The sequence below is a fragment of the Anticarsia gemmatalis genome, chromosome 17 (genome assembly GCF_050436995.1).
Source record: "Anticarsia gemmatalis isolate Benzon Research Colony breed Stoneville strain chromosome 17, ilAntGemm2 primary, whole genome shotgun sequence".
Lineage (NCBI taxonomy): Eukaryota > Metazoa > Arthropoda > Insecta > Lepidoptera > Erebidae > Anticarsia > Anticarsia gemmatalis.
The window spans coordinates 10,565,096-10,579,120 of NC_134761.1; the positions used below are offsets into that span (position 1 = coordinate 10,565,096).

General features: G+C 38.1%; 1 protein-coding gene across 1 annotated transcript; it reads right to left on the minus strand.

The window, feature by feature from the left end:
- Positions 1-694: 694 nt before the first annotated feature.
- Positions 695-13,796, minus strand: eEF2 (eukaryotic translation elongation factor 2). The gene is made up of 15 exons (XM_076124971.1): positions 13,657-13,796; positions 13,105-13,319; positions 12,371-12,564; positions 11,056-11,253; positions 7,751-7,886; positions 6,434-6,656; positions 5,814-5,960; positions 5,334-5,495; positions 4,604-4,768; positions 4,212-4,403; positions 3,895-4,074; positions 3,461-3,750; positions 2,564-2,666; positions 1,467-1,724; positions 695-1,094 (listed from the first exon to the last, which is right to left on the minus strand). The coding sequence occupies exons 1-15, from the start codon at positions 13,657-13,659 to the stop codon at positions 1,026-1,028; spliced, it is 2,535 nt and encodes an 844-aa protein (XP_075981086.1). The 5' UTR covers positions 13,660-13,796; the 3' UTR covers positions 695-1,025.
- Positions 13,797-14,025: the final 229 nt, after the last annotated feature.

Sequence of the window (14,025 nt, forward strand, 5' to 3'; positions counted from 1 at the left end):
AACGACACCGAATTTATAATTATTTCTCAGTTAAATATAATACCGTTATCACAATAATTAGAATGCAATATTCACCTTGTTTTGATTAATTCAGGACGTCCAGACGTCGTCAGGCTGTCTGTAACAAACAAGGTTTATTTTTAAATACTTCTAATACGAAATAATAAGTAAATTTAATACATTATTGGTGTTATCAGGTATAATTTAATATTTTCCTCATTGCATCAGTACAGGTCTGTGTGAAATCATCATTTAAACTTTAGCTAGTCATTATTGAGTACTGACGAAGCATTTTTTGCTTAAGAATTTGATATTATCAAATGTTTCAGCAACACATGACGTGGTGTTTTTTGCTCGTCATGTGTGATAAAAACGTTGAATAGCGTATGTAATTATGCGTGAGAGAACTTTCAAGGACTTTAGTTTGTAGCAAGTGATGATACAAAGGGGAATAATTTATTGATCTTATTTTGCCTTTAGTTTAGAGCAAACTTACCTTTAGGATTTGAAGATTTGGTCCTAAATAAAAATAATAATAATGCAGTCATATTCTGTCAACTAGATTTAAGGCTTTATATACCAATTATTTTAAATTTGTAGTTTCTAGTTAGACAGAATAGACGCTAAAGTATGTTCAACTCACCTTACAGACTGCGACTAAGTATATGAACCAAGTCAAATTAAACAATAAAAATTGTTTACAATAGAAAAATTATAATTTAAAAATTAATTACAGTACAAGTAATGAATCATGGTTCCCGACTACATCTTAATAACGATTCATATCAAACAGACACTTGTATTCTCAATATATTTATTTGTTTATAGCAGTGACCGCAATAACTCGCGACACCATAGTAACAAATGTTCCGACCAGCGTCGAGCTTAACACTTAACTTAATTGAGGCGAAAATCCCGTTTCATGTAAAATAAAATAATTCGTTATAACGTAAAATTGTGTAGTGCGTGAGGCGCGCTCAATAATGTTACATATATTACAGTATGGATTGTATTAGCTACGACGTTTACAATTTGTCAAGATATTGAGTGAGGTCTGGCAGGCCCTCCTTAAGTCCTTTCCTTTTCCTTGTCTCCTGCAAAGATAGAAAAAGACATTTAATAAGACATTCTCTTGGACACTGACAACAAACTTAAGCAATTTTATTAATGAAAAAAAGGTGTGTATCGTTCGCGACGTAGCGTGCAGTACTAGGACATAAGGATAGAGGTCCTGTGCAGCGTTTAGCCGCGCTCGACGTGTTCATCTACTTCAGTAGCACGCCGACACCGTCAGCGCGACGCGACCGGAGTACGGCCGAGTCGCTACGGCGCGACACGGTGTGCATGAAGATACAAAACTCCGATATCAAAGTAGCAAACATTTGAAGCAGATTTTAAAAAGGTCAAATTACAATAGCACTGAAAATGTGATAAAGCGAAATCAATTTAGTATTAGCGATACTGACCTGTACGACGACGTAAGGCTTGGAGCTAGGTTCGCACGGGTCTCCGGGCAGGATCTGCCAGTGGTCGAACACGCACTGCGGGAAGGCCTGTCCACCGGTGTTGGAACGAAGGTCGGCGGTGAAGCCGAACGACTCGTTGACGGGCAGGTAAGCCTTCACCACGAACATGGGGGTACCGGCGACTTGCGACTCCTCGAACACGTGACCACGACGCCTGTTCAGCACACCGTAGATACCACCCACGGCGACCTCAGGGCACTACGGATTTTATATACATTACTAACTATTCTTTTGAGCATTTCAGATGTTATCGGTTTTATAAGACACATTTAAAGAATATGAACGTAAAAAAATCAAATATAGCTTTAGAATCATTTCTCTGAAGTCCAAAGCATCCTCTGATTCCATCTATCATGTTTTGTATTGATCTTTCGAAGCAGCATTTTACATGCTTCGTTACATGAAAAATTCTTAAAATATTTCATCATATCATTCAAACAGGCAGTTTTGCCATGCTTTCGTGATATCAATGTAATCATTGATAATCAAGGATATATTCCAATTGGAGGGTGTGTTATAATTTTGTTGTTTGGGTGTTAGTTCCCCTATTCAGGCAAGGCGTATGCATTGGGTGGCCATACCAAAACAAAGAACTGTTTACTCTACCACGTCTCGGAAAGGCGGAACTGACGATTGCATGCTAGTCCGCTCAGGAAAAACGTGGGGGTCATGCTGGGCAGCATATAATAATATAAATATAATGTTCACAGCAATATTTTGCTGATCATTATCTGTTGTGGGCACGCGGTAATTAAGTTTTATTTTACGTTTGTAAAAGTAAATGTTATGAACTCTGAACTGTACTAATTTAAATATGGTAATGAAATTCATTCGTAATTTCGTTTTTAAACTAAATTACAGCGTATCATAGTATGAATTGTATACTTTTCAAATAGTCTCAAACATTTCTATTTCACAAAACCACTTCTAGAATTTTCCAAAGCATTGTTTTGTATTCAATTTCATACTAAGCCACATGCACATACATATAATATTTGTTTACAGATCAACACCATGCAGGTAGACAGGTCACGTACCTGAATCTCGCACAGGTACACGGGCTCCATGAGCCTGGGCTGCGCGGTCAGCAGACACGCGTACAGACATCTCCTCGTCGTTGGAATGATTTGACCGCCACCTCTGTTGACAAAATTAACGTTAATATTTCATCCAGTTTTTGAATAGGAACCTGTCAGCTCGAGTCCCTTTGCAATCTTAGTCGAATTGTCAAGAAAACCAAAGAAATAGATAGATGACAGAGCTTATAGACAACTGCCGAACTAATAAACGACATATATGCATGAATTAGTTAATCCCTGTAAAGTCACTTTCAATCAATCCTGCCAAAATATTATGTATTAATATTATTACACTAATCTGTGGTTACGTGGCGTTTATTTTGAAGGCATCATAATATAATTATCTCTAATTCGAGGGCTACTCGAGTTTCCGTAGAGTACTTTCTAATCAATGCAAGTGGCTATGTTGTTGTAACATTCGTGCCTGACCAAGAATCGGTCGAAAAGTCGGGTCACATACAATGTGCCTAAACCTTAAAATATGAATCAAGAGTGAAACCCGTGCATAGTAGTAAGGTTTTCCATATAAGATGGAGGATTATATCAGCCATTTTCTGGAAAGTGCCCAGCGCCTTCGGGCAGTCCTAAAAAAAGGACGGTGTTAGGACATCCTTTGTTTAGGACTGCCCCAAGGAACTGGACTATTTACACCTTGCCAATATTAACTTACCTGATTGGCATGACACCTTTATGACCGTTTCACAAAAATGGTTTATTTGACAAAAGTATTGACTTCTGGTTAAAAAAACCAAATTGATGACTCTTGAAACATACTGAGCCATTAACCTTAATAGTTCTAACCCAAAGTTTTGTCAACTGAACCAATTCTCGCTTCCCGTTAGATCGTTACATTACCTGTGGATAGCATCAGTGTGTAGCGTGACGTCATAGATGTTGAATCGCACGCCTCTCAAGTTCTCCTCAGCCATGACTCCCTCCTTGGCGGCCCACTGGAAGCCGGCGACGACGGAGTCCTTGATTTCGTTGAGGTACTGCACTCCCTTGGAGCAGTCGACCATGATGTTGGGGCCGGTACCCTCGGGACCGAAGCACCAGATCTTACGCGCTTCAGTTAGGTCGTACTCGTACTTGTCGGACAGGTAACGGGCACGGGTCTTGAAGTCATCACGGGGGTTTACACGGCCCTGACAAAATAACATAAACGTAGGTGTTTTGTCACATTACAGTTGCTAATTGCATAGAAATAAGACAATTGTATGGTCAGTTTATCTATGACTTTTTGTGAAGTCTATTCTAAAATGGTTATTATTGAAGTGAAAGGTCCTCACCTCGTCGATGTCCTCGGGCAGACCGTCAGGCATGGGCTGCGCCTTCATGAACAGACGGTTGTGCTTGTTGGGAGACTTGGACAGACACATCTGGTCAGACTCCTCGCTTACAGTCTCACGGTACGACACCACGGGGTCGGATTTCTTGATTGGAATGCAAGCGTGGTCCTCCTCCAAGTCCTGTAGGAAAGGTTATTATCATCAGTTAATGGTGGCATAAAAGAAAATATGCATCAGTCCAAAAATTTAAGGCAGGGGCACAAAATGATCCCAAAATTTATTGTATAGTCAAAAACAAGCTAATGTATTGTACATACCTTAAGACAGATCTCAAGATGCAGCTCACCGGCGCCAGCGACGATGTGCTCACCAGACTCCTCGTTGATGCACTGCACCATAGGGTCGGACTTGGCCAGACGTTTCAGACCCTCCACCAGCTTGGGCAGGTCGGCGGGGTTCTTGGGCTCGACGGCCACACGCACGACGGGGGATACACTGAACTTCATGACCTATTCCCAAACAAAATTAAGAATCAGAAATGATGCAACAATGGAGACTCCTATCCACTTGGAGTCCAGAATAAGTTCTCATTTTTCATATTTTTCATTACTTATGTGCTGTTGCGAGCTACGAGAATAAAAAAATAAATACTGCTATATTATTTTAAGTTCTAAGAATTTGAAACTAAATCATAAGTTTAATTACGTACCTTCATGTTGTGCGCGTTCTTGAATGTGGTGATGGTTCCGGTCTTGACGAGGAACTGGTCGACTCCGACCAGACCGCAGATGTTACCGGAGGGCACGTCCTCGATGGCCTCCACGTAACGACCCATCATGAGGATGGTACGCTGGATGGTCTTCTCGTACAGATCCTAAACAATAGAGAAGAGGCTTGAGTAAAATGTTTCACAAAATGATGTTCATTTACTTAGAATCGCATTTTGGGAAGTTCAAATCTGGACCATTTCCTAAAACTAATTCTTTAGTTACGGTAAAGAAATCTTAGCAATTTCTTATGAGTGATCCAGCAGTCTCAACTATTGGTTACAGGCAAAAAAGAATAGTTAAATAATACAGTTTATGGTGAAAAATGTGTATCGTTCGCGACGTAGCGTGCAGTACTAGGACATAAGGATAGAGGTCCTGTGCAGCGTTTAGCCGCGCTCGACGTGTTCATCTACTTCAGTAGCACGCCGACACCGTCAGCGCGACGCGACCGGAGTACGGCCGAGTCGCTACGGCGCGACACGGTGTGCAAGAAGATAATAATTTTCTTTCGTAACCAAGAAACTTATAAAGTGGATTCATATAACTAGTAAAATTTTGGTTTCCTAAAGCATTTCTCATGATACAACATGATACCTAGTTTCCTTTATAGTAAAGATAGCTGATCATTGAATAAGCATACAAAAATTCAAAGATTGTTGGCGTACAGACCTCTTTCTTGCCGGGCTGGAAGTTGGGTCCCATGATGCGGGCCTTCTGTCCAGTGACGACCTTGCCGGAGAAGACACGGCCGAAAGCGTAGAAACGACCCTTGTCGGAGGTCGGTACCATCTTGCTCACGTACATCATGAGGGGAGCTTCGGGGTCGCAGTTCTATACCACAGAAAAAAAAATACATACGATTCCTAGGTACACTTAACAATAAGAAGACAATATTAAATGTATTTTATTATAATAATAGGAACAACATTCTAGTGAAGAATAATTGGAAGAATACTTTGAGATTTTGTAGTGAATATTTATTATCATGAATCATAAAAAAAATTTAAAATTCGGTTTACATAATACCATACACCTACTAATATTATTTGTAGATAACTACGTCATAGTTTAAAGTTTTAAACAGAAAACCATTTTGGAAGTTCAGTACGACATTGGATTACATATTATTTAAACAGTTGTGTCAATTACCTTGATACCAATGGCGGCCTCATCGTCATGGGGTCCTTCGTACAACATCTCCATACGGTACTTCTGGGCCACCACGGGTGACGGCAAGTGGATGGCAATCATCTGAAGAAGAGCCTCGCCGGCGGGCAACCAGCTACGCATGACCACCTACACCACAGAAAATAACTATTAATACGAGAAACATAACAAATAATAGGTAAAAAAGACTTATGTAAGCTGCTTTCTGAATATATTTTTCTATTTCTAGCTATTTATTGCATGCAGCATAATTATTTTTACTTTTCTATTGACAGTATGTTATGTGAAAACTGTCACATACATTTATGGGGTCGCATACTACAAAGTTTACAACCAATTCCGGTATGAAGTATACTGTCAGTCCACTTTGACACCCAGATGCTTATTGTGTAAAGTAACTGGCAACACTTGGGACTAGTATGCAACAATAACAAACTGTAATTTTCTAGAATTAATTCTTAAAACAAAATAAATGTATATTTTACTACATAAATTTGAGTAATTTCAAATGTTTTTGGTTTATTTAAAAGGCAGTATAGAATGATGAAAATAAAAACCGACTCCATTTTGCACCCGAATTCTCATCAAAGCCACGTAATTACCTTGAGGAGGGCCTTGCCGTCCTTGTCAGCATCCTCGTGCTTGATGGTGACTCCGATCTTCTTGAGCAGACCATCGATCTCCTCCTTCTTGAAGTTCATGATGGCGTCGAACACCTTGTAGATGGGGTCCAGCACGTACATGCAGAATGAACGCTTGTTCTCATTGTCCTTCTGCTTAGCCCACTTCTTTGTCTTGGCGTTGAAGAAGTTCTCTCCCCACAGCCTGGTTTGTACAAATTAACATTATACTAACTTCAAGTTTTCATACAAAATATTACAGTAGTTGGTTTGTTCAACATTTCTGACTACTCTAGGGAAATGAATGTGAAATCGTTAAGTATAAAAGCTCGTTGGTTCGTAAGTTACATAAAAAAAGTAATCAGAAGTGACGACCTAGATTTTAGCCTACATTTGCTTTGCTATTGTCATCAGCCCTTTCAATTTTTCATTCGAACCGTGGAAAAAACAATGCTCTTTTGTGTAGTCATGCTTTAGTATTTCAATGTATCTCAACAATTGTTGTAAAAAGTCCAAGTATTGGATCATTTCACCAATCCGTCATCGAGAATTACTGTCCGTCCTTTTCTGCCGCTGGTTTAAAGTACCAATAACTTTAACCAGTATCAACGGGACGATGGAAACTGTTTCTAAAGTAGGTTCAAATAAGGGTTAATATCGCAGGGGTGCGAGCCGGGTTGCGGTTGCGTGTTCGCGAATCAATGTTTAGTGCGACACGTCATTGTGTGCATCTGCAATGCTGCATTTCGACCAACTTTTACACCCCCAAGGCTAGCAGTCTTATTGATTTTGTTCAAAGATTTGTTTTTACGAGCCAAGGAAATTGCATTGGGTTTTATTTATTTTAAAACTGCTTTCATTAAACTTGTAGAAATTAAAAAGTCGTGGCCGAAGGCCGTGTCTAATCCGCGATAAACAGTATGATATGAATGATAATGGTAAAATGGAGCATGATCGGATTATTATCAAACACTGACAAATAATAACAGATAAATATTTTGCAAGTATTCACGTGTTCAACGTTAATAAGCCAGTCATGTTATTATAGCCTCAAGTATTAGTATGCGGATACCGCTTTTTATTAAAAGTAAACAAAATTTATATCGTAAACGTCATTACTTGATGCATCTAACTCAACATAAAAAAGAATTACCGAAATGAATTACAATATAGCCTAGACAATGATTGATTTTACCATTACAGTAGCAGACAACAATCGTAAGCAAGTAAAAAAATCTATTATGCAGTACTCTACATCATAATAAATAGACATAATAGTTCAATATTGTCTATATTTACCTGTTCATGAGCTTGACGAGGTCAATCTTGAACTTGTCGGCGTACATCTCAGAGAACTGCTTGAGGGTGAAGGCCCATCCGTGGAGACCGGAGCCGAAGCCCACGGATCCCTTGCTGGGGTCTACACGCACCTCACCTGGTTACGGAACAAAATATTGTTGAAGAAAGGCTACAGTGTATTCATTTAATTTACTTTTGAACCAGTAATAAACTTGACAGCAAGATATGAGTGACGGTAGATAAACAAATTTCAGGTCTGTTTTACAGAAATACTAAATTAGGTATGTTAATAGTATCTTCCAGAAAATATACACGTGATATTATACAATTAGATATTTTAGTAGTGCTATAGCAAACATGTACTACGGCGTAATTTGAAACATAGCAATTATTGTATAGAACATCATGTAATCTACTGCCAAGAATGGGATATTGATCCATCGAAATTGCAGCTGTAAAGCACACTGCCATATACTTTATAAGTTACACGAGTTCTAAAGAACTATTCTTTATCCCATGTGAAACTGGGTCGAGTCGATGTTGCTATGTTTAAAATTAGATCACTATTCTATTCCGGAAGTATTAGGGAGGGACACGAAAATAAAACTGATTCTCTATGACCAATCGAGCATGACAAGTTGCGTATAACCTTATAGTTTACTTAAGACTCATCATGTTAAGACCTCATCATGTCAGGACTTTTTATCTTAAGTTTTTTGCAAAAAAAAAGACGTGACCTTTTTAACTGTTAAATTAACAAACGTGGAAATGCTAACTGACGTAAGTTACAGTTGTTAGTATAGGGGCCCTGTAACATGATAGCATCCTCATATTCTTCAATTATAACATCTAATAATGACTCATTGGAATTCTAAGTATGCAACCAGTGGGATTACATCAAAACGTGTTCCTAACCGTAGCTTAGTCAAGCGAGAGAGCGGCAGACAGGTTACGGGCCCGCTAGTTATATCTCACTGGTTAAGTGGGTTAAACATCTGTACGTATCTCATTTGTATCGATTGCTACGGTCTCGGTAACCTTATTTTTTACTACAATTATCCTAAGGGGATTTAATTCATAGACTGATAAACAGGGTGCATATTTGCAACTCGTAGGTACCTATGTATGTAAGTTGTGGAACGCAATTAATATTATTAATAAGAATGTAGCATAATGTTACATGTTAATTATTAAGTCTTATCGGAGCGATTACTGTACAGTTGTTTGTTAATGTATAAAAAAATGACGGAAACATGAACAAGACCTCACTTATGCCGGTTACACAAAATATTTTCTACATTTATTTTTGATTCCTATCGAAATGTGCCGTAATCATGAGTTGAAGTAGACATGTACAAAACTGGTATGTAAGTTTGACTTTTCTAAACTGATATAAAAAACCTAAAGTCAGTAATAATGTTTCTGAAGTAGTAAATCTTTATAAAAATACGTGGCATCGTTATCAGTAAACGCCGGCCGGTTATTTCAGTCGGAGTTAAAATACCGAATTTTAAGTATTGTAGAGTGACGCGGGGGGCTTGTGACCTTGTGCGATTATCAAACAGATCGTTACATCACGTGTGATAAACACGTCGCGAGGCGTGACCACGCCGGCTTTGTGCGGCTGTATTAAGAGTTATTTATGATAGGAGTTTATTTAAGAAAAATAATACTCATTTAGAAAAAAATGCTTCATGTAGATCGAAATTTTGGAAGGCATGTCCAAAAACACTAAATTTTGATAATATTTCACTTTATTTCATAACATTATTTGTTGAATTTGCAAGTATTCTGTGTTATTTGGTGATTGAAAAACTGTCTCATACATTTATGGGGTCGCATACTACAAAGTTTACAACCAATTCCGGTATGAAGTATACTGTCAGTCCACTTTGACACCCAGATGCTTATTGTGGAAAGTAACTGGCAACACTTGGGACTAGGTTCATAAAAAATCTTTAAAAGAAATTCTAGCTATTTCACGCGACTAGCGTGTTAAGAAAACACCTTAAAATACTTCCTTTTGAGGTGTAATTTGAAGTAATCTGTAACATCCGTTGGGAAAATTGTTTGCTTTCAAAATATTTCCGTTGCCACGTTTTATATCTAAGGCATAGATAACCAACTAAGTCAACAAATGTGTGTCTTGAGCACCTAAATTACTAAAGGCACAAGAAATACCCGTAAATTGTATTGCTAGTTCAACTTTAGCCAGTTGTGTGCCTATTAGTTGCAATAAGCAAACCTCCTACACTCGAGCTATTATAGGGCGAAAGCGTGGGTAGTGTAGCGTGGAAACTAAAAGCTACGTCATTCTGCAATAGGGCACGCGTAGGAGTCATTAAAATTGAAAACTAAAGCCACAATACGCCCACAAGTTTTTAAACAGCGTCACATAAGTTGTATATAGGTAGTAATCCATTGAAAAGTTACATTTAAGATTGTCTAGACCCCTTTTTCCAAGATGGCGGCCGGGGACAAGGTTGATGACCCCACAAACTTAAACTTCTAATAACCAATCGTACACATAAAAAAAAATTCGTCCTCTGAATAAAGTCTAAGGCCATTAAAAATTTAATATTTCAGATGTCTAGTTTATTACGTCACGCTTCTAAGATCGGGGTTAGACAGGTCAAGTCGTTGATATAAATAGGTATTGATCGGCTGTCTGCCTACGTTAGAGGTAATGCCTAGGTACGTGGGCGGTGATAGTACCCTATATAGTGCTAAAGTATATGAAATAACCTATATTTACGCCACGTGTTATCGGTATGACGTAGATTGAGTGATTGTTGTTTAAACAATACACTTTAGTTGGAATATTTCTATATTCTGTTGTAATGACGACAATGCATAGACTTATTTTAGAACTTTTGTTTAAGATTCGACTGCAAATAAATAATGTTGAATATATTTGTCGGTTTATCACACAAACCCGATTGTAACTAGAACAATGGTAGTTTAGAAAATCTAAATTGTCATATTGCAGTAGATACGAATTAAGGTAGCTATACAAGATATTACTGGTTCAAAAACGTACATCACTATAAAAAAAAACATAAGATCTCCTCCTTTTTTAAGTCGGTAAAAAAGTATTTAGAACATTTAACCCGACTTTGTAACAAAACCCATGAGAAAGGTAATTGGGCCGGCGCACGCGCTCTTCACTAGGAAAAGTAAGTTTCTTCCAATTTACGGCGTTTTCGATCTTCTATAGAATAGTATATTTTTATAACCTGTAATTTGGCTTAAGGCAGCCCAGTCTAGAGACAAATCCTGAAATACCAATTGTACAATGAACTTACCCATGGGGCCACCGTCATCGTTGTAAGTGGCGATGATGACGTTGACGTTTTCAACGATACGCTGGAAGGTCTGGTAGAGCTCCTCAGCCTCCAGCTGCAGCTCGAGCAGAGCGCGGTCCATCTTGTTCATGAACAGGATGGGCTTGATACGCTCGGCGATGGCCTGACGGAGCACAGTCTCGGTCTGTACGCACACACCTAGGGAGAAACGGTAAATTAGCTTTTGGAGTTATGAAACTCCATTTTTTGGAGACTTGTCCACTATCAGGTAAATAACTTTATTCAGACCTATTTTAGTATTTTTACTATGTGTGACAAATCATCCAGATTTTGAAGGAGAAAACATTGTAATATGTTTATGTGGTGGCTAGCAAATAAATTGACATAGTAGTGTACTTTTATTTGTATAAATCTGAAATATAACATTGTATTAAGTTGGACTTATTACCAGGAGTATCTCTGCCATTCCTTTCTATTACTAGATAACAGATAAAATATAATAGTCAGAAGGTAAAGAATGTAAATTTATTTGAGTGGGCTTTTAGAGCATTTTTGATAAATTATCTTTGTTGAATTGAAATGTCTCTTTGTTGTGTAAAAGCAAAGAAAGTTTTAAATTTACAAGTAGGTAGGTACAGTACCTAGAAAAAAAATATTATGAAATATTTTCCTAGATAAAGCTCCTAGTTTTATCAAAATCAGCTCATTATTATCAATAAGTAGTTCTTATCAGAGAATAGGGGTGAACAAGGTCATTCAGATGACAATGTATTGTAATCAAAACATGTGCTGTCTCATTTATAACATGGCATGAGTTGCAGACCATATGTTATGACCATTAATACCCTGTTATGACTCTTATGTATTTAATTTTGGTTTTAAACATATGCCTGTACCTATAAAATATTTCCAAGATCTTGCAATCTGACCATAGTGATGATTTAAGTATCCATGTTGTGACAAAGAATTTAGTATGTTGAAAATGTTCAGGCTAGGACAAAATACTTCATGATACAACTGCAATGATAAAATACCTAGCTAGTTGAACATTGCACAATTTCATACAATTAAGGGGTGGGGTGTTGCAGATAGTGAAAAAAAGTTATGCAATACCTATACTTTCTCTTTGAACAAAGAAAATGCCACCTGCATACTGACTGAACAAATAAAAAAGGGAATTTAATGCACCACCTGCCTGTACCACAGACTAAAAAGTTGGGACTCTTTTATGCTTTTTAGGTATTTTGGTAGTTGTAGTTAGAGTTACTAAAACTGCAATTTTGTGATTAGCTTGTGTTCTTTATGGAGTACTTACCGGATACACAGTCGACCACGACAAGGGCACCATCAGTGACACGGAGAGCAGCAGTCACCTCAGATGAGAAGTCAACGTGTCCAGGTGAGTCAATCAAGTTGATCAAGAAACCCTTCTCGCTCTTCTCACGCTGGTCGGGGTTGGTGATGAATACCAAATCTTTCTCTTCGAGCTCGAAGAACATAGATATGGCACTGAGAAAGAATTTTCATTGTTAGTTACTGGTTTTCTTGAATTGGGTAATGTAAGTATGTATGGGAGAAAGTCAGATGGCCGTTCTAAGATCTTCAAAGAATCTCAGTTTCAAAGGTAAAGAACAATCATCATAGTAAATTTTGTAATTGTGGTATTTGCGTGGTATTTTTCGCATTTGCAAAAGTTGTGAAATTCTAATGTTATTGTTTTCCCTATATACATGGACAGCTGATATTGATGCCAAATTGATTGCTGACTATAAAATTAATGTTGACAAACAATTTTCAGACAAGTGGTAAAAAATAGTCATATTACAATGGCATAACATGTTATTGGGTAGTTTCATGGTATTTTACTTTGATTTAATTATTCAACTAGAACTTGTGACATCGATGTAAGGTTACATAGAACATAACCTCAAAATTATTGCAACTGAAGCGACAAGTTCAAGGACACAAAAATGCCGACTCAGCGGCTTGGAGCCGGCGGCTTCACGCCCGACAACAATGCCTGAACCATGTGGTGACAGAAACACTTACGTTGACTTGATGGTGATACATCTGTCCTGCTCGTCCTTGCGCGTGTCGGTGAACCGTGTCTCGCCAGCACGGGCGCCGGCAATAATACCAGCTTTGGAGACCAGCGAGTCGGTCAGGGTAGACTTGCCGTGGTCGACGTGGGCGATGACGGACATGTTCCTGATGTTCTTCTTCTTGTCCATCATCGCACGGATCTCGTCTACGGTGAAATTCACCTGCGCAAACCAGAAAACAGCTCGTCAACATATCGCACAACACAACACAGATGGTACACTTGACACACGCACGTTTTATATCATAATGCATTCTCTTATTTAGCTTTAATCCCATCGTAGACTTAGCAAATCTTTGTTGAATCCTCCCGAATCTACACCGACACCGATCAATCACCGCAACACTTGGAAACGTCACCCGATCACAAAGACGGTCGTCGTGAATAAAGTGCAAACTTATTTCGATTTAGTTTCGTAAACTGTAAAATATTAACGCGAAACGGTAGCACAGTTGATCGGGAACACTTTTCTGAACATAATTATCATGTTCGATACTCACCATTTTGGATGGTTTTAGATTATTCGTTCAATAAAATAAACTACCATACGCCAGCGATGGCGTACGCTTGAAAAAGGACCCTTTCGTCCGAGGGCCGGATGTGGCAGGCACCCGTCAAATTATAGTCATTCCATAGACAATTTTTGTTGCCATAATTGAAAAATAATACTAATCGATTTTGTTAAGTTAGACTTTAAATTCATTTCAACTGAAAATTAAAAATAACATAATTGGTACGCATTCATAAAATTGCATATGATTTTTTTATGAAAACTGCCCGTCCCCCGTGAACAGCTTTTAAGTGTTATAATATTTTATTTTGTATTTTTAGAATTAGCTACCTACTGACTATGTATGTACAAAAAAGCA